The sequence below is a fragment of the Rutidosis leptorrhynchoides genome, chromosome 11 (genome assembly GCF_046630445.1).
Source record: "Rutidosis leptorrhynchoides isolate AG116_Rl617_1_P2 chromosome 11, CSIRO_AGI_Rlap_v1, whole genome shotgun sequence".
Taxonomy (NCBI): Eukaryota; Viridiplantae; Streptophyta; class Magnoliopsida; order Asterales; family Asteraceae; genus Rutidosis; species Rutidosis leptorrhynchoides.
Window position 1 is genome coordinate 3,222,355 of NC_092343.1, and position 22,768 is coordinate 3,245,122.

Sequence of the window (22,768 nt, forward strand, 5' to 3'; positions counted from 1 at the left end):
AGCCCTCATTCGAACGGTTCGCTACCGTTAGTGAATGAAATATATTTTCGGGTATAATGTAGGTTCTAACACTATGATTCAGAGGTACCATTCAGTTAAGTCTTGATAATTGGGTGCTCGTGATACAAATAAAAAATTTTGGAATGCAAACGATTTGGATAATCAACTTTACTAAATCTTGTGGTTCAAAAACAATGTTTACAAATACACCTATGATTTCACCAACATTTTTCGTTGACAGTTTTCTATATGTTTCTCATGTTCTTGATTGGCTACTTGATACATGCTTCCGCACACTTTGATTTCTTGTTTGGGGTCAAGCATACATGCATACGCTAGTGATAGCACCTTTAGATTCAACTTTAAGCATACATGCATACGCTATTGATAGCATCTGTGATTTTTCAACTTATATTATGTCGCAAATTATTTCATTTATACTTTGCAACTTTTGTAAACTTAAACTTGATGTCGAACTGTTTGGTAAATTTAAAACTTTGCAAGTCCTATACGTTTCAAATGAATGCGACATAGTTTTGGTCAAACGCGTCTCATTTAAGGACTATGACCACGTAACGGGACCTAAGTTTACGGTGCCGTCAATGACGATTTTGTCGAGTCGTCACATTACATAACTAAAATCATGATAGAAATAAGATCACCAATACATAACTAAAATCATGATAGAAATAAGATCACCAAAAGCAACTTAATAGATATGATGTAATAAATAATGATACGCATACCCGATTAGCTCGTGTAGCGCATCAAACAGCATCTCCAAATGAGCCATGCATATTACATGTCAGTTCGATATAAGCGCCTAGTCACGGACCTAGCGCATGTTTTACGCCAACGCCAAGGTTACGTATGCATGTCATACGACGCTATAGCTGACATAGGACACCTGGCAGACAAGAGTCAGGTCCGACAAAACACTTTTCACTTTTGTAGGGTCAGCTCGCACAAGGATGTATTATTAGCAGGCCACGATCCTTTTAACTCTATTATGTGGCGGTAGAAGACAAAAAGGCTTACCCTATAAATAATGGACTCAATTCACAACAGAAAAGAGGATACTCACTCTACATTCACACATACTATTTATAACAATAGCGCTTATTACTTAGCGTCGTTCTACCCGCGCTACCGGACTTATAGCACTTCACTAGATACTTGATCTACAGGTAACGTTCTATGAATATAAACCCTACAACCTTGCGTGAGCCATCTACAACTGGGTAACCCATCGATGGTGGGTCTATGTTTAACCACCCCTACTGAGATCCTTATCTCGTAAGGGGATATTTACGACACTCTGGACCTGAGAGTTAAACTCAATTAACCCTTAAATCCCCCTTATTGATGTCAAGCATGGACCGAACCTGACCTGATTAAACTATGCTTGATTGTTGGGAAGTTATCCCACATCGGTCATGGACAAAAACAAATGTATGCATATAAGTCAAAGGGGAAGTCCCTCTATCACCAATTGGTTTTAGAAAAGGATGAACTCTTAGAATTATATGTTATACATGTTGTTGGGTTATACGATTTATTAATTATGTCTTGGTATCAGAGCTTAGGTAAGCGGTTTTACAAAGCGAGTCTGAGTCAGGCCCCCATGAGTGTGTCGCCATCGCTACAAAGAGATTGAGTCAGGCCTTCTTCTTACCGCCATCTCTACAACCGTTCCACGCCTCGATGTGAGGGGGCGTGTTGGGAAGTTATCCCACATCGGTCATGGACAAAAACAAATGTATGCATATAAGTCAAAGGAGAAGTCCCTCTATCACCAATTGGTTTTAGAAAAGGATGAACTCTTAGACTTATATGTTGTACATATTGTTAGACTCTACGATATATCAATTCTGTCATTGATCAATAAAGAAGAGGTGCATCTCTCCACTAAGCATTTTTCAGATATGAACTTCATGTCTAAAAGATCTAAGTCGCTTATCCATCCGTCTAAAAATTTGAGGCATGCTTATTTGTCATAACAAAAGCGAAAGGACGTTTGTAAAATTTCAAATACTTGTTCCGTCCCTCTCAAAATTTCAAATACTCACTACGTCCATCTCAAAATGTCCACAAATAATATCTGAGATTTATGGAAGTGGCGACTGAGCTCCGATGGTACTTTCAAGATGAAAATAATGTCAACTCTACTCGATACTTCCATGTATGGTGGAACAAACTCAGCACCTACTTGTCGAAATAGGTTCATTTCTCAAACTATTGATATTTTTTATATTGAGAACAATTAGAAATCGGTTACCGGTTCGAGTCAAAATTGATAAACGGGGTATTGATCTAAATGTGATTCGTTGTCCGGTGTGCGATGATGACTTAGAGTCTGTAACACATTATATTGGAATGCAAATTTGCAAAGGAGGTATGGAATTTGGTTCGGTCATGGTGGGTGTTTCGCATTGCTCAACCAATCACATTCAATCCATCTTCAACTTAAAGTCGGGCTCTCATAGATCGACGGAAGGACACATGATATGGCAAGTGGTCAAATGAGGTCGTGGTTATTTGATTTGGAGGAATATGAATCATAAAGTTTTTTTCAATGTAAAGGCAAATCAGGTCAGGAGATCTATAACGATGTTCAATTTAAAAGTTCTGAATGGATTTCTAATAGAGTTAATAGGCTCTCAATCTATTGGCATCAATGGCTTATAAATCCAAGCTACTACGGAAGCATAAATCTGATTAGAATAAGAATTGGCTAAGTTGTTTGTAGTTTCTTTTCCTGAAGAGTTCAAGTGTAATGTTGCCTTTACTCTGCTGTTGTAAAGTCTTTGTGGTTCATTTATATGAAATATACTTGTAGCTTTTCAAAAAAATGATTTTTTATCTAGGACCGAATGGTTTCTAATCCTTGTAATTGTTTGGTTTTTGCCTATCTAGTACCTTGTTAGTTTGAGTTGTTAATAACTGGTTGTTCGAAAAGAAAAAGTATTTAAAGGTTGATCAAAACATGGTAGATAAGCGTGAACGTATATTTGATAAAAAAAAAAAAGGAATAATTTTTCTAAACATAGTCCTAAAGTCTATGCTTAAGAAACTGTGACATGCATAATTGTTTTGTACATAACTCAAAACCACCTCAAATAACTACCTCACAACTCACAATGTACAATCATCAAAGCTTGAAGTTTTTTCTTAAGTATAGCCCTAAGCAAGGTTGTAAAAGACGTGAGTCGGGGACGCATCGGCCATGCCTAAAAAACGACGCGTCGGACGCAACGGTGACGCAACGGCGACGCAACGGGCGTTGACTAACGTTGACTTTTTAAAATAGTTTAATTAAATATATATTTATATATAAATTATATAGATCAAATCTTTAAATATAAACTATATTTACAATAAACATGAACAATTAACAATTATTAACAATATTACAAAAAAAAAAAAAAAAAAAAAAAAATATTGACCGACTTTGACCGACTCTGACCGACTCTGACCGACTTTGACCGACTTTTTCCGAATTAGACCGACTTTTTCCGACTTTGACTAACTTTTTACCTTTGACCGACTTTTTAGCAACGACGCGTCGGTCATGCCTAAAAAACGACGGGTCGGCCGATGCGTCGGCCGACTCGGCCGACTTTTGCAACACTGACCCTAAGGACTAACAATAGAAAACTCCAAAAAAAAAAAAAAATCATATAAATTAATAATTAATAAATTATACAACGTATTTTCTTTTCTTCCGGCAAAAGTGAATATATTATTTCCAATGAAACATACAAACCGGACATACCCAAACCCAAAACAAGCCCAACAACAAAAAGGCTAAAACTAAATACAATACCAAATCAAAAGCCTACATTCAAATACTAAAACAATTATTAGCCCATTTTAATTTCCACACCTTGCTGCCTTCAAAACAGACTCAGAATGTTTTGACTTTTAAAGTCTAATAATTTAAACTTCACATAGCTTTGAATATACTTTGAATATAATATACTCCGTAATATATACACCGTATTTATATATCGTCGTCATCGGTTTCTTTTCTGTTTTCTAACCCCAATTCGCAAACGTACGCTAAAGGTACGATTTCCTCACACCCTCCCTCAGATTCAACTGCTGTGCCATTTGCCAAGGTATTATTATCTAACCTCTATTTTTTTTTTTACTGTTTAATATCGAATAAGATAAGATAAGATAAGATTAGAATAGTACGATTGATTCGTTTGCCGTGCAATTGATTAACATCTTTGAAACAATTCGAATGGTTGAAAATTTCTGTTTGTTTACACTTCATTGTTTATCAATATGTTAATTTATCCAAAAACGTTTACCAGTTACACTTTCAACAGCTGATTATTGCTAGAGTATAAATCCTGTTTTAGTCTTATAATCCAATCATCAAGTTTTAATCTTTTTCAGTGAAAATCACTTTCGTGTGATAAAGTTCTTTAATTTAAATCAAAGTTTCAACTTTTTTCACCCTCGAGTATTATTTTTTTTTTTTTTTTTTTTCAGCTACTGGAGATATTGTGAATGAATTTACTGATAATAATTTAAGCTTTACAGTGTTAAACCAATATTTAAAGGTTGTAGAGATTTAAAAAAAATCCTCCATATTTAATTAGATTAAATAAATTGGGTAATTCACAGTAGGATATATATGAACATAGCATGATATGTACATGTATAGAACCGGTTGGTACCACTATCTTTTTATATCCAAACAATGAGTTACCGAATATCGTACTGCTATTATCGACTTGGTACGGTACGGTTCCGGTACTAGTACGCTAAAAAATATGTACTATACCTATATGTACATTGATACAAGTTCAATTTGTGTAGTTTGTGTATAAAAATATATTTAATATTTAACCTAATCAAATCAAACAATAAATTATGTGTTTTGGTTTCTAGATGTGGTATTTTTTTTTTTTGAAAAGCAGATACTATATATATATATATATATATATATATATATATATATATATATATATATATATATATATAATATTTACAAATGTACACAGAGGTGAATATGGGCACAAAGTAACCACCCAAATCACCAATATTACAACATATAATCCACAAGGAGAAAAAGAAAAAAGGTCATATGAGTTGACAGAAGCTCCATGCCAATATCACATTACACACATACAGAAAAATATTACACAGGGTCAAAGATAGTGTTAGAATCAACACTGAATGGACTCGTCAACCATTGAAGCCACTCGCACATGCTATCTTTTGAACGATTACGAATCCATTCATACGACTTTACTTGGATTTCGTTGATGACCTTTGAAGAAGCCCAAGCGTCATTACGGAAGACCTTAGAGTTCCTATTTTTCCAAATAGAGTAACCCGTGACCCACTCGATTGCCTGCCATATTCTTTTGCGGTGATCTGATATATTTCCACTTCCTAATCCTACGAACAAATTCTCAAGGTTTGCATTTGCCGGCAAATCAAAACCACACCATTTAAATACACCCTCCCAAACTTCTTTAGCCGCTTTGCACGAGACTAAAGCATGATCAACAGATTCGACTATGTTGTTACACATTGGACACAATAGTGAATCGAGATCAATCCCTTTTTTATCGAGTTCTTGTCTAACCGGTAATCGTCCTCTGGTTGCTCTCCAAATAAAAATGCCTATCTTCTGTGGTATGAGATTGTTACGAAGTGTTGGTACGAGGCTCGCGTTATTCCTGGTGATTATTACCTCGTCAAACTTAGCAGCAGCACACCTTGTTGAGAACTCTCCATTGGAACCCAAAGTGAACCTCCATGTACTGATTCCCTCCTCTAAAATAGCATTGTTACGAATTAAAGAGACTAGTTGATCAAGCTCACCATTTAGGCGACCTGTAAGACCCCTAGACCACTCCCAAGAAAAATTCCAGTTCCCATTTACGAGTATCACCCGATCTTTGATTGACGCACTAACATTTCTCTCGATCCTGTAGAGTCTAGATGTGGTATTTGCAAGTGAAAATTATGAAATATCCGTGTTATTATATATTTTTATGATAAAATAAATAAATATTGTTATTTTTTAGCTCCACAGTTCACTAGTTGACTGACACTTAGATATACGATAACAGTATGTATGTTTTATGTTTTACTAATAATTAGCTTCCAATCATATTATTATTAGATGGAGCAAAAGCAGTTTGTTGGTGGTCCAGTATATGATCAATTGCCTCCTTTATCTGCAAAGTATACCTGGTTAGTGGCTCAGAACCTAGAAGTTGAAGAAGATGGTACCGAAGATCAAATTTTCTACACCATTGAAGATGACAGTATCCATTATCGGTGTCGAATACCTGAGTTGTTGGGGAGACGTATTGTTGGGAAATTACGGCCTCACTAATTCCCAACAAACGCCCAATGAAAAACAGTAAAGAAATAAGAACAATACACAACACAAGAATTTAACGTGGAAACTCCAAAACAGGAGAAAAACCACGGCCTCCAAAGAGAGAAATACACTATATCACAAATTGTTACAATGACATAGACAACTCTCTTAAGACAACTACACTCTCTAACTTATTTAACTAAAACAACTCCCAAACAAGGGTAAGAAAGAAAGAAATAATCAAATACTTAAAGTGTATTGATTGGTGCAAATTGGAATGAAGACTTAGCCCTCCTTTTATAACCAAGTCACCTACCTCCAACTTTCTCCTCCCACCTATGTGGGATAACATCCTTCACAAAGTAACCATATCAATTTTTTCTATCAAAAAATAAAACCAACAAATCTCCACCTTTTTGATAGAAAAAGATAACCATACTTCAACATTATTAGGATAACCGATATAGATGCTTCCTCGACGACAACTTCAAGATCCTCATCTTCATGCCGATGACATTATCTCCCAAGAGACAAAACTTGCATCTTTACCGAACATTGTCTAAACCGACAATCATTGTCATCACAGACAATCATAACTCTTAACAAGAATTATCATACTCCACCATTAAGAGTATAGCACTTAGAATATCACACTCCAAGCATTTCATCTCGGCACATGTTGTTGAACAACCAGCTGAAACTTTATGGTGCAACTTCCCTGTTTGGCTTTCCCGAAAGTCCCATCAGCTACAACATCAGTTTCCACCACACAACCTGCATCAACGCCAAACCAATGCCCATGTGTAATTGTGGAACCGCTAACGAACATCCCTTTCCACGGTGGCGCGGACACACCATGAGGATGGTGTGACTTCAGAGGAATTCGTCACTCTCCGTAACAACGGAGACATCATTAGCGCCTTTAGAGCCATTTACCGAATTAGCTCCACCTGGACAATTATCCCTTACATGCCCAGTCTTCCCGCACCTCTAGCATACCAGATTCTTCCCAGAGTTTCTCTTTCGCCGATCCGAACACAACACTATCGTATCTCCTGATGACGAGACCCCGTTACCTTCCAGTCTTTTCTCCTCGGATAGGAGCTTGCTAGTAACGTCTTCAAACTTAAGAGTTTTCTTCCCATACATCAAATTATGTTTCGTGTGTTCATAAGACGATGACAAAGATAATATCAACCTCAAAGCTTTATCTTCATCATCCACTTTAACTCTAATAGCTTCAAGTTCCGAAACAATACCATTCAAAATGCTCAGATGATCTGAAATCTTTGAACCCCCATCCATACGCAAAGTATGAAATTGTTCTTTAAGACACAACCGATTTGAGATGCATTGCCCTGGTACAACTTCTCTAGTTTAATCCAAAGCTCCTTTGTCGTCGATAACCAGTGCACATTTGCAAGCACGTTCTTTGCAAGACACAAACGAATCGCACTTGCCGCCTTCAAATCCATATCATCCCATTCTTCTTCATCGAACTTCTTGCTAGAATCACTGCCGAGAACAAGGGTGGGTTTACCCTTCAAAGCCTTGTGTAAACCGGACTGAATCAACACATCCTTGACTTGAACCTGCCATAAGCCAAAATTGAACCTCCCATCAAATTTCTCTACATCAAACCTCATTGGACTGAACTTTGACATCGTATCCGTATCCTATAAACAACACTTTCTCTGATTTTGCTCACGTTTCGACTGGCCGACAGATGTAGTGGAGTGGCGCACAGGATCCGTTAAATTGGAAAATCCAACACCCGGTCCACTACAAATTCTAGACACCACTTACTCCGAATCAGAAAAATATTGTCAAACCGGATACCCTATACGATCAATAGAACTCGTTTCTGATGTGGACGATCCACTCCCGTGGCAACCACAGAGCATACTCCGACTCCTATAACCGAGACCCCCATCAAACCTGACGCTCTGATATCAGTTGTTGGGAAATTACGGCCTCACTAATTCCCAACAAACGCCCAATGAAAAACAGTAAAGAAATAAGAACAATACACAACACAAGAATTTAACGTGGAAACTCCAAAACAGGAGAAAAACCACGGGCCTCCAAAGAGAGAAATACACTATATCACAAATTGTTACAATGACATAGACAACTCTCTTAAGCCAACTACACTCTCCAAAGTATTTAACTAAAACAACTCCCAAACAAGGGTAAGAAAGAAAGAAATAATCAAATACTTAAAGTGTATTGATTGGCACAAATTGGAATGAAGACTTAGCCCTCCTTTTATAACCAAGTCACCTACCTCCAACTTTCTCCTCCCACCTATGTGGGATAACATCCTTCACAAAGTAACCATATCAATTTTTTCTATCAAAAAATAAAACCAACACGTATACGAGGGTGTTTCCATGGATGGATGATTCTCTCCAACAATAATGTCTCATGGTCTCTTTGGAACCCTGTGACTTGTAAGATCATACATCTTCCTCCATTAACAAATCTAATAGATAAAGAAGATATTGCATCTATCGGGCAATGTTGTTTGTCATCCCCTCCTGATGATGATCGCGTTTCAGTTCTTCTGTTAACGAGAACAACAAAACCTACTTTAGTATTTTGCCGACTAGACGGTAATAAAAGTAGCAAGAAGTTGAGATGGATAGAAATGTCATATGGTAAAATGCTTAAAAAAATCACCGGTTTTGACTGTTTACTACATTGCCCAACTGTTTTCAATGGTAAAGTATATGCTTTGAACACCACTGAGGGGCATAATGCGTATGTCATCCAGGTCGACATTGTGGCGCCTAAGCCTTATGAAGAAGTGATACAACTATCGCTATTTGGGACAATCCCTTGTCATTCATTAAGTAGTTACCGTGATGGATTCATTACTCTACTAAAAGGATCCGGTACAGACTTATTCTATATATTTGTTGCTTTTAGTGATTACGCAAAGAAAACACTCGGTAAGGTGTATTTATTTAAGTGGGTGATGACTAGTACGGTGTGGAAAGAGTTGAAAGACAGAGTTCGTGCAAGTTATGAGATGAAGCGCATTATGTGGAAACAAATGGTAGACCTAAAAGATGCTGTATTTTTTGTTGATCTTGCTTCTTGTGATAACTCCTCTGTATTTTATTATAAGCATGCAATTGCATCTGAGTTAGGGGGTTATATACACATCCGTGATGATACTGGAAAAATGATATACTCGTACGATGTTGAAGATAGAACCATTTCCCCATCTTATATGAGTTTTCAAGCAAGTCATTTGACATTATGGGAAAGCAGCAGGTATTTTTTATTTTTTTTTTTCCTTTTTTTATTAATCATATGTAATTTATTTACCTCGTTTATAAATAGTGGAAACTGTTTTTTTTTTTTTTCTGTTTAGCTTCGAAGCCAAGTGGTCAAGCGATTGTAAACAAGAAACTAACAAGGAAGATAAGATAATGATAAGATCTGTTGTTACAACAGATGGTCTGGATGAATCACGTTTGAATGATATACCGTTTGATATTTTGGAGATGATCACAAAGCTTTGTGTTGGTGTTGAATACATGCACTTTCGTGCTACATGCAAACATGTTCGTTTAGCAGCACCTTTGATTCAATGGAGGAGCAACAAATCCGAAATGAGGAGATTGAAAACGTATTCGGTTCTTTCACCTTGGCTCATGGTGGTCGACAATAATCGAGGAATTGTTACTTTTACAGATCCGATACTTGGTGACAAGTACCGTATGAAAAGATCACACATGTCAAAAATCCTTCATGAAAAAATATTATGTGCGAGGTTTGGTTGGATGGTTTATCATGAGGTTAATTTATCTCTGGTGTTCTTTAACCCTTTCACAAATGAGATCCACAACCATTCATTAAATTTAGTACCGCTATTAAGTAACGTATGTTTCTCAGCGCCACCTACTTCCCTTGATTGTACCGTTGTTGGATTTCCATTACAAGATAAATCTCTTGTTTACCTTTACCAAGTAGCTGCTGGGGAACGAACATGGCAAAGGCTTCCTTTGGATTATGGTGGTGGTGTTGATCCTCACTCTATGCGATTTCCAACTTTTGTTGGTTGCGATCTTTATGCATTGTTTAACAATGGAGAAATCTATGTTTTGAGAAATATAGTCAATGGACAACAAGATTATTCTTGGAAGAAAGTTGTTGTAGATAATGTCGGAGGAGGTCGTTCCGGGGGCAATATTTTCTGGTAAAGTCTGATGATGATCAATTCCACGATTTGATTCAAAGAATGGAGATATAGTGTTCTACTCACTTGAAACACGCAAGTATCACACACTCAAAGACAAGTTGATTCGAGAGTATTCGGGGATGGGAATTGAGCACCTTAACCCTCATGTGTGGATTGAACCAAGTTGGTCTAATCAATGTGTCTAGTGTAATCTTTTTGCGTCTTATATTTTTGGGATTATATACCCAGAGGCCACCAAAGTTTCATATCGTCACCCATATTTGAAAACAATATATATATATGCAAAATTCACATAAAAACTCATACGAAAAATGTAAGTGCACAAGAAATTCTTAATTAATTGTAACGACCATAATGATTTGAGTCTTATGAGGACTTGACAAGAAAATTTCAAAGACTTGTGTCTGTTGCTACCCATTTTTAGACGGTAATTTCCATAATTAAACTCTTTTGCAAAGTGTGTTAGTCTTAATGGTTCCACATTTGACTTTATATTAGTTCTTTTTGTGGTTCATAATTACCTAGATTTTTTTTCTTCTTAAAGTAGAAAACTGAGCACTACATTTGTGGGGTATTCATGTAAAATGGTTTGTCATCATGATTTTGAATTTCTGATTGTGAAAAAGTGCTTAATTGCACCATTTTGTACGTAAAACAAAATCTTAAAAATGATTGTCACCAAAATTAAATAGTATATACTAGAGCTGATTTTGAACTAATATATGAATGAACATCTACGCTATGTAAAAATATAGCTTAAAGATGAAAGTTTTAAATGGATCTAATGGTCAAGCAGGTTAAAACTCGCCCAAAGTGTATTTAAAGCATAAAAATAATCTAAATGATTTTGTTCCAAAATTCATTGTTATTTTTGTAATCATATATAATACATTGATTTTGTATAAATGCTATAATTTGATATATCATCCAATAATCATCCGATGGTACTATTCACATTTGTTGAAAAAGGAGCTTTTTGGAATCTATTGTGTCGTGTATTATCTTGCTGAATCAATGATATAGTTGCATTAGAGACGCGAGTACTTTGAAGTGCTTAACTTTTCTGATTGCCGATGCATGGAAACCAACCTTTCGTATCATCTATGCTTTTTTGCGCTACAACATTTGTAGCATGAATGAGACCATATATGCGTTTATGAAGGTTATACTTTCGCTCAAACGATACAGAAGTTCATAGTATATGAATCTTAATGTAGTTAGTCATGCTAATCATTTTTTAGAAATTATCATTAAAAAAATAGTATCTTCTAAAATATGGGGATTGCACCCTAAGTTGAGTGGACCAGTTTAGTTCAATTCGTACAAAGTTTAGAAGACAATGTTTCAAGTATATCATGGATTATGATAGTGAGTTTATATATGTAAATAGTTCATTTAAGGGTGTTTATGAACTCCTCATATATTTGGCATACTATGAGGGCATATATAACTCTACAAGTACTTTAATCAAATTAACATATCATCTCTTTGTTAATTTATAAATTATAAAAGATGTACTGCATAATATATTTTATGGGTACAGTTGTTGGGGCATCCACTATGCGATATTGGGAATAAATAGTGAAAGTAATGTCCCCTAGTTTAAGGACTATATGAACCAAGTTTAGGGCAATCATAAACTTGTTTAGTAAAGTAGGTCTAGATCTAACAAAACCCATGTGGGAGATTCTGTTAACTTTATATGAACTCTAAGATACTTTTAAGTGTCATAAGTCAATTCTAGATATCCATATGCTTTTGCCCATCCCCAGCTGTTGTTTTTGTATTTTATTATGAATGGCAACCCCACCACATCCACAATTCCTCTTTGTACATATATGGTACCTTGAAGTTTCTTGAAATACGGTTTACCACTTTACTTCTCTCGTGTATAAGATCGAGAACAAGTACGTCTCCGCTTCTGCTAATGCAATCTATCACGATTCTCAAAATAATCGATGACAAATCCAAATTTTTGTACATGAAAACATGAGCGTAATAGATACTCCGTATTTGTTAGAAATTGAGTGTAACATGATAATCTAGATTGATTTATGTGTGATTTCTTTATAGAGTATTTTTAACCAATAATTTTTAAGGTTCACGAAAATTTTAAATAGTTCAAGAACTGCAATTTGTGTTTGTTGCAATGAAATCACAAATTAAGGTATTATGTGTGTTTTTTGTGTTTCATATGAAAGCAATCTGGCAATTAAAAAGGTTCAAAATAAAAGTTGTGCCCTTTCAATTTGACAGGAAATACATATTTGATGTTTGGCGGAAAAGATCTTTTGAAAGCAACTTTCAATTTGACGGGAAATACCCGCAGGGGGTGCGGCCCGTTGATCTCACAAAAGGGCGCAACTCTTTTGACCCCCGATATTTATTCAACAACATTTAATTAGCTCATACGTGTACACTTCACATGATCCAAAACTTTTACTGATCATAATTAGATAATACTTGTTTGCATATAAATCGCAACTTATTAAAATGATTGTTAGTTTTTTTTTTTTTTTTTTACCTGGGTATCCAACTTTTTTTGAACCGACTAATCCCAGAGCGACTACCCGCTTTACGAGCAGCCCGGAGTCATTGCAGGCGAACCTCCGTGACCATGAAAGAGAATAACTTTTGTAGTAGCAAGGAATCGAACCCTTGACCTCCACATTGGAAGGTCAGTGTCTTATCATGTCACCACCACCGGTTAAATGATTGTTAGTTGACTTCAAGATCACCATCAATATTTAACTATTTAAGAAACTTTCTAATTCTGGACAAAATCTCAAGTTCACTACTTTCTACACCGAATTCATTCCTTAGAATAACTATTTGTCAATAGTATTCAAGAATTTCGTAATACGAGATTGTACATAAGTAAACTAAACAACCTCTCGTGTTTAGTTAAATGTACTAGGTCTAAGTCAAGAATGCTATAGTTCATACTACTAAGTACTAACCTTTCAAATCAAAAAATGACAAGTGTATAATAGATAAGGGTTCCATTTATGCAAGTGACTAGAACTAATACGAGAACTATAATTACGTGGAAAAGATATTTATTTTTGAATTTGCTATAACAAAAACTAGCTACGTTCAGGTATCTTTTTTTTACGAAGCAAGAAAAAGTTATATAAAACAATGAACACTTTATCAAAACGGTGAAAGCTAAAACATACAAACAAGATAAAACATCGAGCTCAAACATACAATGTACAAACATATCATTTAACTATCTAAATATGAAATAAACACTCCTAGCTCAATATATCCTCTAATTTGAAATAAATCCTACAAGTATGAGATTGGTTATTGTTGTTTAGACATCCACACTCCTGTTAAAGTAAAGTATGAATTATTATTATCTTGAAGCTTAGCCCTAACCGCACTTTAATAACATTTCTTTAATTTGTTTAATTTTGAGATGAGCTAAGAGGTCCCTACATAATGACCTAACATTGCTTTTGGCATTTTATTCTGTCAATCCTTTTCAAACTCCATTATTATATGTAGCTAGGATATACATTGCAATATGGACTTGTATAATCAACATTTTAAAAATATATCACCTGATCTAGTATAGATGTAAAGTAGGAGCATATACTACTTTAAGAACCTAATTTTGACGATACAAACATTTGTGTACTGTTGTAAAATTCCTGAGTCGGAGACTAGTCGACTAGGATTTTGTAAGGACTAATCGACCAAGTCAAATACTAGTCGAACATCAACCAACTTTGACTTTGACTTTGACTTTACTTGATATACTTTGTCTAAATAAATCTGACTTTAATTACTAAATTGTATTTTGGACAACTTTGACCGAATACATCGGTCAAGTCGGAGACTTGTCAGAATACGTCAAAATTCTGACTAATTCCGACTTATCGAGAACTAATCGCCTAGTTGAATGACTTTTGCAACCATGTATGCATGGAAATGTGTAGTTATGCGAAATAGACATCTGTTTTTTTAACGATGGTCAGGAGTCATGAATGAATTAATGAGGGTCATAGCGCTTGATATCGAAAGACATTGAAAAAAGACGTTTGTGTTTTTTAACATCTTAAAGTGTGACCAAATAATGATTTATTTATATTTATATTTTTTTTAACGTTAAAATTTTATAAAGCAATCACCTCGCTAGCTAGACACTAGATGATACAAAAAACAGATGTCTTTTTCGCATAACTACACATTTCCATGCATACATGGTTGCAAAAGTCATCTAACTAGGCGATTAGTTCTTGATAAGTCGGAGTTAGTCAGAATTTTGACGTATTCTGACAAGTCTCCGACTTGACCGATGTAATTAGATACATGACAACCAATGGCATGATACAAAAACATAGATGAAATCTTTTTTTTATGGTACAAGGATAAAACCTAGATAGATAAGTCAAATAAAATAAAATTATAATGAAAAAATTATGCTAGTGTTATAATTCAGTAGGCTTATAACGACCTTTAGTGGCTTGGTTCTTGACTGTAGAAATTTTATGAAGAGTAATTGATAGGTATTGGTTGATGAGTAATTGGAAGAAAGAAAGGATTGGCCAAAAGAAAAATATATGTTTTTTAAGTGTGTGTATTATGTGTTCATAACACACATATATATATACTAAAAAAAAAAAATTACTGTACAATGTTTATAATAATAATAAAATTATAATCCATGACTTATAACACTCCCCCTTGGATGACAATTTTATTATAGAATAACTAGTACTGCCTCGTTAAAAACCTTGCTAAAGAAAACCCATTGGGATAAAACTTTAGCTAAGGGAAAAAGAGTGCAGCATAGAGTTGACTCCCCCTCAAGTAGGCAACGCCTGAGTTGTTACATCTTCTGAACATGCCTCATACCAATATTATGAACGTGTGTTCTGAAAATAGCAGTTGGAAGTGCTTTGGTGAAAAGGTCAGCAGAGTTTTTGCTGGACTGAACATATCTCATTTCAATCTGGTTGTCCTTAATGAGATTTTGAGTGTATGAGAAGAATCTAGGAGGTATGTGTTTTGTTCGGTCACTTTTGATATACCCTTCTTTCATCTGTGCTATGCAAGCTACATTATCTTCATAGATAGTTGTTGGACTTTTATCGCGTTCTAGTCCACAAGAATCAGTAATGAATTGTGTCATTGATCTCAACCAAAAACATTCCCGAGTAGCTTCATGTAATGCAATCACTTCGGCATGATTTGATGATGTTGCAACAAGTGTTTGTTTTTGAGAACGCCATGATATTGCGGTACCTCCATTTAGGAATACATATCCATTTTGAGATTTAGCTTTATGTGGATCAGATAAATAACCTGCATCTGCATAACCAACCAAATCTTGTTTCGATTCGTTAGAATAAAATAATCCTAAATCAGTAGTTCCTCGAAGATATCGAAATATGTGTTTGATCCCATTCCAGTGTCTTTTGGTAGGAGCTGAGCTGAACCTTGCCAACAAATTAACTGCAAAAGAAATGTCAGGTCTTGTACAATTTGTAAGATACATAAGAGCTCCAATTGCACTAAGATATGGTACTTCTGGTCCCAGAATATCTTCATGATCTTCACAGGGACGAAATGGATCAGTGTCAACATTAAGTGATCTAACAACCATAGGAGTACTTAATGGTTTTGCCTTGTCCATATTAAAACGTTTTAAAATCTTTTCAGTATATGTTGTTTGATGTACAAGTAAACCATTAGGCATATGTTCAATTTGTAAACCAAGGCAATACTTAGTTTTTCCGAGATCTTTCATTTCAAATTCTTTCTTTAGAAGTTGAATGGCTTCATGGATCTCTTTATTTGTACCTATGATATTAAGATCATCAACATAAACAGCTATGATCACATATCCGGATGTTGTTTTCTTAATGAAAACACATGGGCAAATAAGATTATTGGTATACCCTTTGCTTATCAGGTAATCACTTAATCGTTTATACCACATGCGACCCGATTGTTTCAACCCATATAAAGACCTTTGTAACTTGATTGAGTACATTTCTTTGGGTTTTGCATTGGTTGCTTCTGATACCTTAAATCCTTCAGGTATCTTCATATATATATCACTATCAAGTGATCCATAAAGATAAGCAGTCACAACATCCATGAGATGCATTTCTAAATTTTTAGAAACTGCCAGGCTGATTAAGTATCTAAAAGTAATTGCATCCATAACAGGAGAATAAGTTTCCTCATAATCAATTCCTGGTCTTTGAGAAAAACCTTGAGCTACAAGTCTAGCTTTATACCTTGTAACTTCATTTTTCTCATTTCTTTTTCGCACAAAAACCCATCTATATCCTACAGGTTTCACATCTTTAGGTGTGAGAATGATAGATCCGAAAACTTTTCTTTTATTGAGTGATTCAAATTCAGCTCGTATTGCTCCTTTCCAATGATCCCAATCATGTCTATTTTGACATTCCATGACAGATTTTGGTTCTGGATCATCATCATCATTCATGATGTCATATGCAACATTATATGAAAATATCTCATCAAGATTTTTCATTTCATTTCGGTTCCATAATATTTTTGAATGTGCGTAATTGATTGAAAATTCCGTATTGACATCATCAATCTCCTCTGCAGAAGGAGTATTGATTTGTAGTTCTTCTTGAACACTTTCTTTTACCTCATTATCAGCTGATTTTCTTTTCCGAGGATTTTTATCTTTGGAACCAATTGGTCTCCCACGTTTCTGGCGTGGCAAAGACTCAAGAATAACATTATTGCCAGTTTTTGAAATTTCAATTCGAGCTGGAGCATTTGCTGCTGGTATATATGATTTAGTCACTCTTTTTGTATCTGTAAATGCATCAGGCAATTTATTTGCAAGTTCTTGCATATGCATTATTTTTTGAACTTCGGTCTCGCATTCTTTTGTGCGAGGATCAAGATACATTAATTGAGGTTCACACCATGAAACATCATTTTCTTTATTTTTTATTTCTCCCCCTAATCTAGGGAATAATGTTTCATTAAAGTGACAATCAGCAAAACGTGCTGTAAAAACATCACCCGTCATGGGTTCAATATATCTTATTATTGAAGATGTTTCATATCCAACATATATTCCCATCCTTCTTTGAGGACCCATTTTAGTGCGTTGTGGTGGTGCGATAGGGACATAAACCGCACAACCAAATGTTCTAAGGTGGGAAATATTTGGCTGATGGCCAAAAGCAAGTTGCAAGGGAGAATATGTATGACTTGCGCTTGGTCTAATGCGAATCAATGATGCAGCATGCAAAATTGCATGGCCCCATACAGATACTGGGAGTTTTGTTTGCATTATCAATGGTCTAGCTATTAGCTGCAATCGTTTAATTAATGATTCAGCTAAACCATTTTGTGTATGCACATGGGCAACGGGATGTTCAACAATAATCCCAATAGACATGCAAAAGTTATTAAATGCTTGAGACGTAAACTCACCGGCATTATCTAGTCTCACCCTTTTAATAGTATAATCAGGGAAATGTGCTCTCAATTTAATAATTTGAGCAAGAAATTTTGCAAATGCCATATTTCGACTTGATAATAGACAAACATGAGACCATCTACTAGATGCGTCTATTAGAACCATAAAATATCTAAATGGTCCACATGGTGGATGAATTGGTCCACATATATCACCTTGAATTCTTTCAAGAAACATTGGTGATTCTTTTTCAACCTTAAGAGGTGATGGTCTTATTATCAACTTTCCAAGTGAGCATGATGTACATGGGATAAGTGCATCATGAGGGATCCTTTGATCCGCCAATGGATGTCCATGTGTATTTTGTATTATTCTTTTCATCATTGTTGATCCTGGGTGGCCTAATCTCTCATGCCACAAATTGATCATTACAGGATCACATGATTTATCTTTAACTACCACATTTACTTCAGCTACATTTATATGTGTATAATGTAAACCGGAATGAAGTCTTGGTAGTTTTTCAATTACACGATTCTTATCAGTGATACTTAAATATTTTTCATTTTCTGTTGTCACTGACTGATAATCATATCCATTTTGGTATATGTCAGAGAAACTTAACAAATTTCTTTTTGACATGGGAGAAAATAAGGCATTATTTATCAGAAAATTCGTACCATTTGGTAACATGAATTTTGCCTTTCCCATTCCTTTTATTAAGTCCACAGGACCTGATATAGTATGTATAGTTCCTTCCGTTGCTTTCAAGTCTGTGAAATATTTTTTAGATTTGAGTATGGTGTGAGTGGCACCACTGTCTGTGTTGGGATTTAACAAGTTTCATAATACTTAAAACCTTTTAATGATCAAATAAAAGCGGAAGCATGTTCATATTATCATTTAAAACTTGTTAATCTTTAACCAATTAAAGTTAAATCCCAATTAGGATCAAGTTGTGAAACATACTTACAAACTACAAGATAGATAAGAGATTATACCTTCTCCAAGCTATGTAGTTGATGATGAAGATGATGATGAAGAATAGAGCTTCAAATGGATGAAACCTCAAGTAGTTATATCCCAAACTTTGCACCAACACCTTAGCTTTTAGTTAGGATTTATTTGACACTTAATATGAGCTTGCATAAACTAGTGAAGAACCCTTTTCTTCCCCTAAACACCCACGGCATACAGCAGCAGCTAGAGAGATTTTTATGCAGTTTTTTTTGATGTATTTTGTGTATATGCATGTGTAGTAGTGACTATGAGTCAATGGACATGTTTTATAGAATGATGCAAAAGCATGGCACACTAAAGAAGGAATCTCTAGCATGTGCACTTGACTCCCAATGCCACTACCAACAAGTTTATAAAAAATTAGTTTTATAAAAGAATTAGTTTTTTTATAAAACCTTTTAATTTTTATAAACTTCCATATATTTATATATATACATTTTATATAAAACCAAATTATATAAAATGTAACATAAATACATTAATTATTTAACCTATAAATAATTAAATCCATAATATATATAAGTTATTCCATAATTTATATATATATATATATGTATACATCAAGTAATATCTCAGAAAACCGTTTTCTAAAGTTCAAGTGTCGCGTATTTAATCAATGATCCAATCGTTAAGATTAAATACGTACAAGGTGTCGGTAAGTTTGTTATTGGGTATGACCCGACTTGGATCATAACACATTAGCCACATTAATTTAATATGTCTCTCGGGCATACGAAGAACCTTCAATCTCCCACTTGCACGAGAAACATAAGAAATTAATGCAAGTGATGGATACCACCTAACGACCGTCCATCACCCCCAATATGTTATGACTTTGTGCCATTCAATAACATCATTCCTTTCGAGTTCCCATCTCAAATATGAATAGGTGAATCTTTTCATTACATCCTTTTGTCCTAGATGTCATGTTAAATCCAAGAGACACAGAGTGATCACTCTCCTTTAGATTTAACTTTATCAGGCCTTAGACATCTGACTCTCAACGAATAAGAGGGACAAATTCCATCTTGAATACATATGTCCTAGACACTACACCTTGTACCATACCTGAAGCCTCCCTTATGAGCTACCTTCTCAGAATAGCGAAGGAAAGAATCAAGGTACGATATTCAGTGAATATCTGAACCCAATATGTATCTCAGGTCAGAGGATACAATGATATTCTCCTTTACTCAAGATTACATGTGATCAACTACAAAGGCTCCATTTAGTAAATCTTGAGGGCGGGTCTTCCAATATTTGTATACTACAAATATCTATGAACCTTGGTTGCAACCTTGCCCCACATTCATCCCGTGAATGTATACCAATCCAAGTTCATAATAGTCTAAACCTCATACTTGCTCCCACAAATGTGATCGACTACGGAATTTAGAATAATTGCTTATTCATGGATAAAATATGCAAAATAGGAACTTAACTCAAAATAAATTAAACCATAATTATATTAATGAGTTTGAACAATTTCGTTCCGTTACAATACTTAAAACAGATCATGACCAATCACTAGAATATCGAAGCCCTAATGCACAAACATGTCCTGCATGTTTTGATCCATGTAAGAGCTTCGTGAGAGGATCCACTATATTAAGATCTGTGTGAACTTTGCGAATACATATCTTTCCCTTTTCAACTTCATCCCTTATGTAGTTGAATCTCCGCTCAATGTGACGGGTCTTTTGATGAGCACGAGGTTCCTTGATTTGTGCAATCGCACCCTCGTTGTCACAAAAGATCTCAAGAGGGTCCTGAATGGAAGGGACTACTCCTAAGTCGTCGATGAATTTCTTCATCCATGCAGCTTCCTGAGCTGCCAATGATGCGGCGATGTACTCCGACTCTGTAGTGGATAAAGCAACAACATCCTGTTTTGAACTCTTCCAAGAGACTGCACCTCCATTTAACGTGAAGACATAACCGGATTGTGATCGAGAATCATCTCGATCAGTTTGGAAACTCGCGTCCACGTAACCTTTTACAGCGAGTTCCTCCTCACCAGACCCATATATTAGAAACATATCCTTAGTCCTCCTAAGGTATTTCAATATACTTTTAACAGCAATCCAATGACTGTTTCTTGGGTTATTCTGGTATCTGCTTGTCAGGCTAAGAGCGCATGACACATCCGGTCTAGTACATATCATTGCATACATGATTGACCCAATGGCAGACGCATATGGGACTTTCTTCATTCTCTCTTGTTCATCTTTCGTGGTGGGGCACTGAGATGAACTAAGGAGTGTTCCTCTTTGAATAGGTACCAAACCTTTCTTAGAGTTCTCCATCTTGAACCTTTTCAAGATCTTTTCAATGTATGCACTTTGATTCAAACCTATCAGTTTCTTGGATCTATCCCTGTAGATCCCAATCCCCAAAACGTATTGTGCTTCTCCAAGATCCTTAATGGAGAAGCATTTACTTAGCCAAGTTTTAACTCTTTGCATTGCCGGAATATCATTTCCAAATAACAATATATCATCCACATATAGTACAAGGAACATGATAGTGCTCCCACTAGCTTTCTTATATACACAAGCTTCATCACCATTTTTAATGAAGCCAAATTTCACGGCTTCCTCATTAAAACGATGATTCCACATTCTAGATGCTTGTTTCAATCCGTAGATTGACTTCTTTAACTTGCATACCTTTTTAGGATATTTCGGATCAACAAAACCTTCAGGCTGAACCATATAGACATCTTCCACAAGATATCCATTTAGGAAAGCGGTCTTGACATCCATTTGCCATATTTCATAATCATAATGAGCAGCAATGGCAAGTAATATCCTAATAGACTTTAGCATTGCCACAGGCGAAAAAGTTTCATCATAGTCAACCCCTTGAGTTTGAGTGAAACCTTTTGCTACAAGTCTAGCTTTATATGTATCCAAGTTTCCATATATGTCGGTTTTCATCTTGAAAAGACATTTACAATCAACTAGCCTTGAGCCAGTAGGTTGTTCAACAAGTTCCCAAACTTGGTTGTCATACATGGATTGCATCTCAGCGTTCATGGCTTCCTGCCATTTATCTTTATCAATCCTTGATAAAGCATCTTGGTAGTTTATTGGTTCATCCAAATCAACCGTATAGCAACCATCCACGAGAAAACCATATCTCTCAGGAGGATTACTAATCCTACTAGATCTTCGAACGTCTTGTGTACTTTGATCATCCACTTGATCATTTTCAACATCCTCATGTTGAGTACTAGTGTCAACCATTTGTGTATCATCAACTTGATCTTGAACCTCTTCAAGATCTATCTTCCTTTCACTTTTGCCTTCCATTAGGAACTTAGTTTCAAGGAATTCAGCCTTCCGAGCAACAAATACATTCTGCTCGGAAGGATCATAGAAATAGTATCCCATATCATCCTTGGGATATCCTATGAAGATACACTTCGTGGATCGAGCATTCAACTTATTAGGGACGTAACGCTTAGGGTAAGCTTCACATCCCCATACCTTTAAGTATGATAGAGATGGAGGTTTTCCAAACCACATCTCATGAGGTGTTCGTTCCACTTTCTTGGTTGGGGCCATATTTAAAATACGAGCCACTGAGCATAGACAATAACCCCAAAATGATAGAGGTAACGAGCTTCTTGCCATCATAGATCGAACCATATCCATTAGGGTTCGGTTCCTCCTTTCAGAAACTCCATTAAGTTGGGGTGTTCCGGGTGGAGTAAGTTGTGAGATGATCCCACAACTCCTAAGAT

At 35.5% G+C, this 22,768-nt stretch overlaps 2 protein-coding genes across 2 annotated transcripts; one reads left to right on the top strand and one right to left on the bottom strand.

Annotated features, from left to right (window-relative positions):
- Positions 1–3,986: 3,986 nt before the first annotated feature.
- Positions 3,987–11,028, top strand: LOC139876469 (uncharacterized). Its single transcript, XM_071863785.1, has 3 exons — positions 3,987–4,121; positions 6,152–9,637; positions 9,738–11,028. Exons 2-3 carry the CDS (start codon positions 8,757–8,759, stop codon positions 10,567–10,569), a joined length of 1,713 nt encoding a protein of 570 aa, XP_071719886.1. The 5' UTR covers positions 3,987–4,121; positions 6,152–8,756; the 3' UTR covers positions 10,570–11,028.
- LOC139877238 (uncharacterized) lies at positions 5,156–6,512 on the bottom strand. Its single transcript, XM_071864654.1, has 3 exons — positions 6,505–6,512; positions 6,220–6,363; positions 5,156–5,963 (listed from the first exon to the last, which is right to left on the bottom strand). Exons 1-3 carry the CDS (start codon positions 6,510–6,512, stop codon positions 5,156–5,158), a joined length of 960 nt encoding a protein of 319 aa, XP_071720755.1.
- Positions 11,029–22,768: the final 11,740 nt, after the last annotated feature.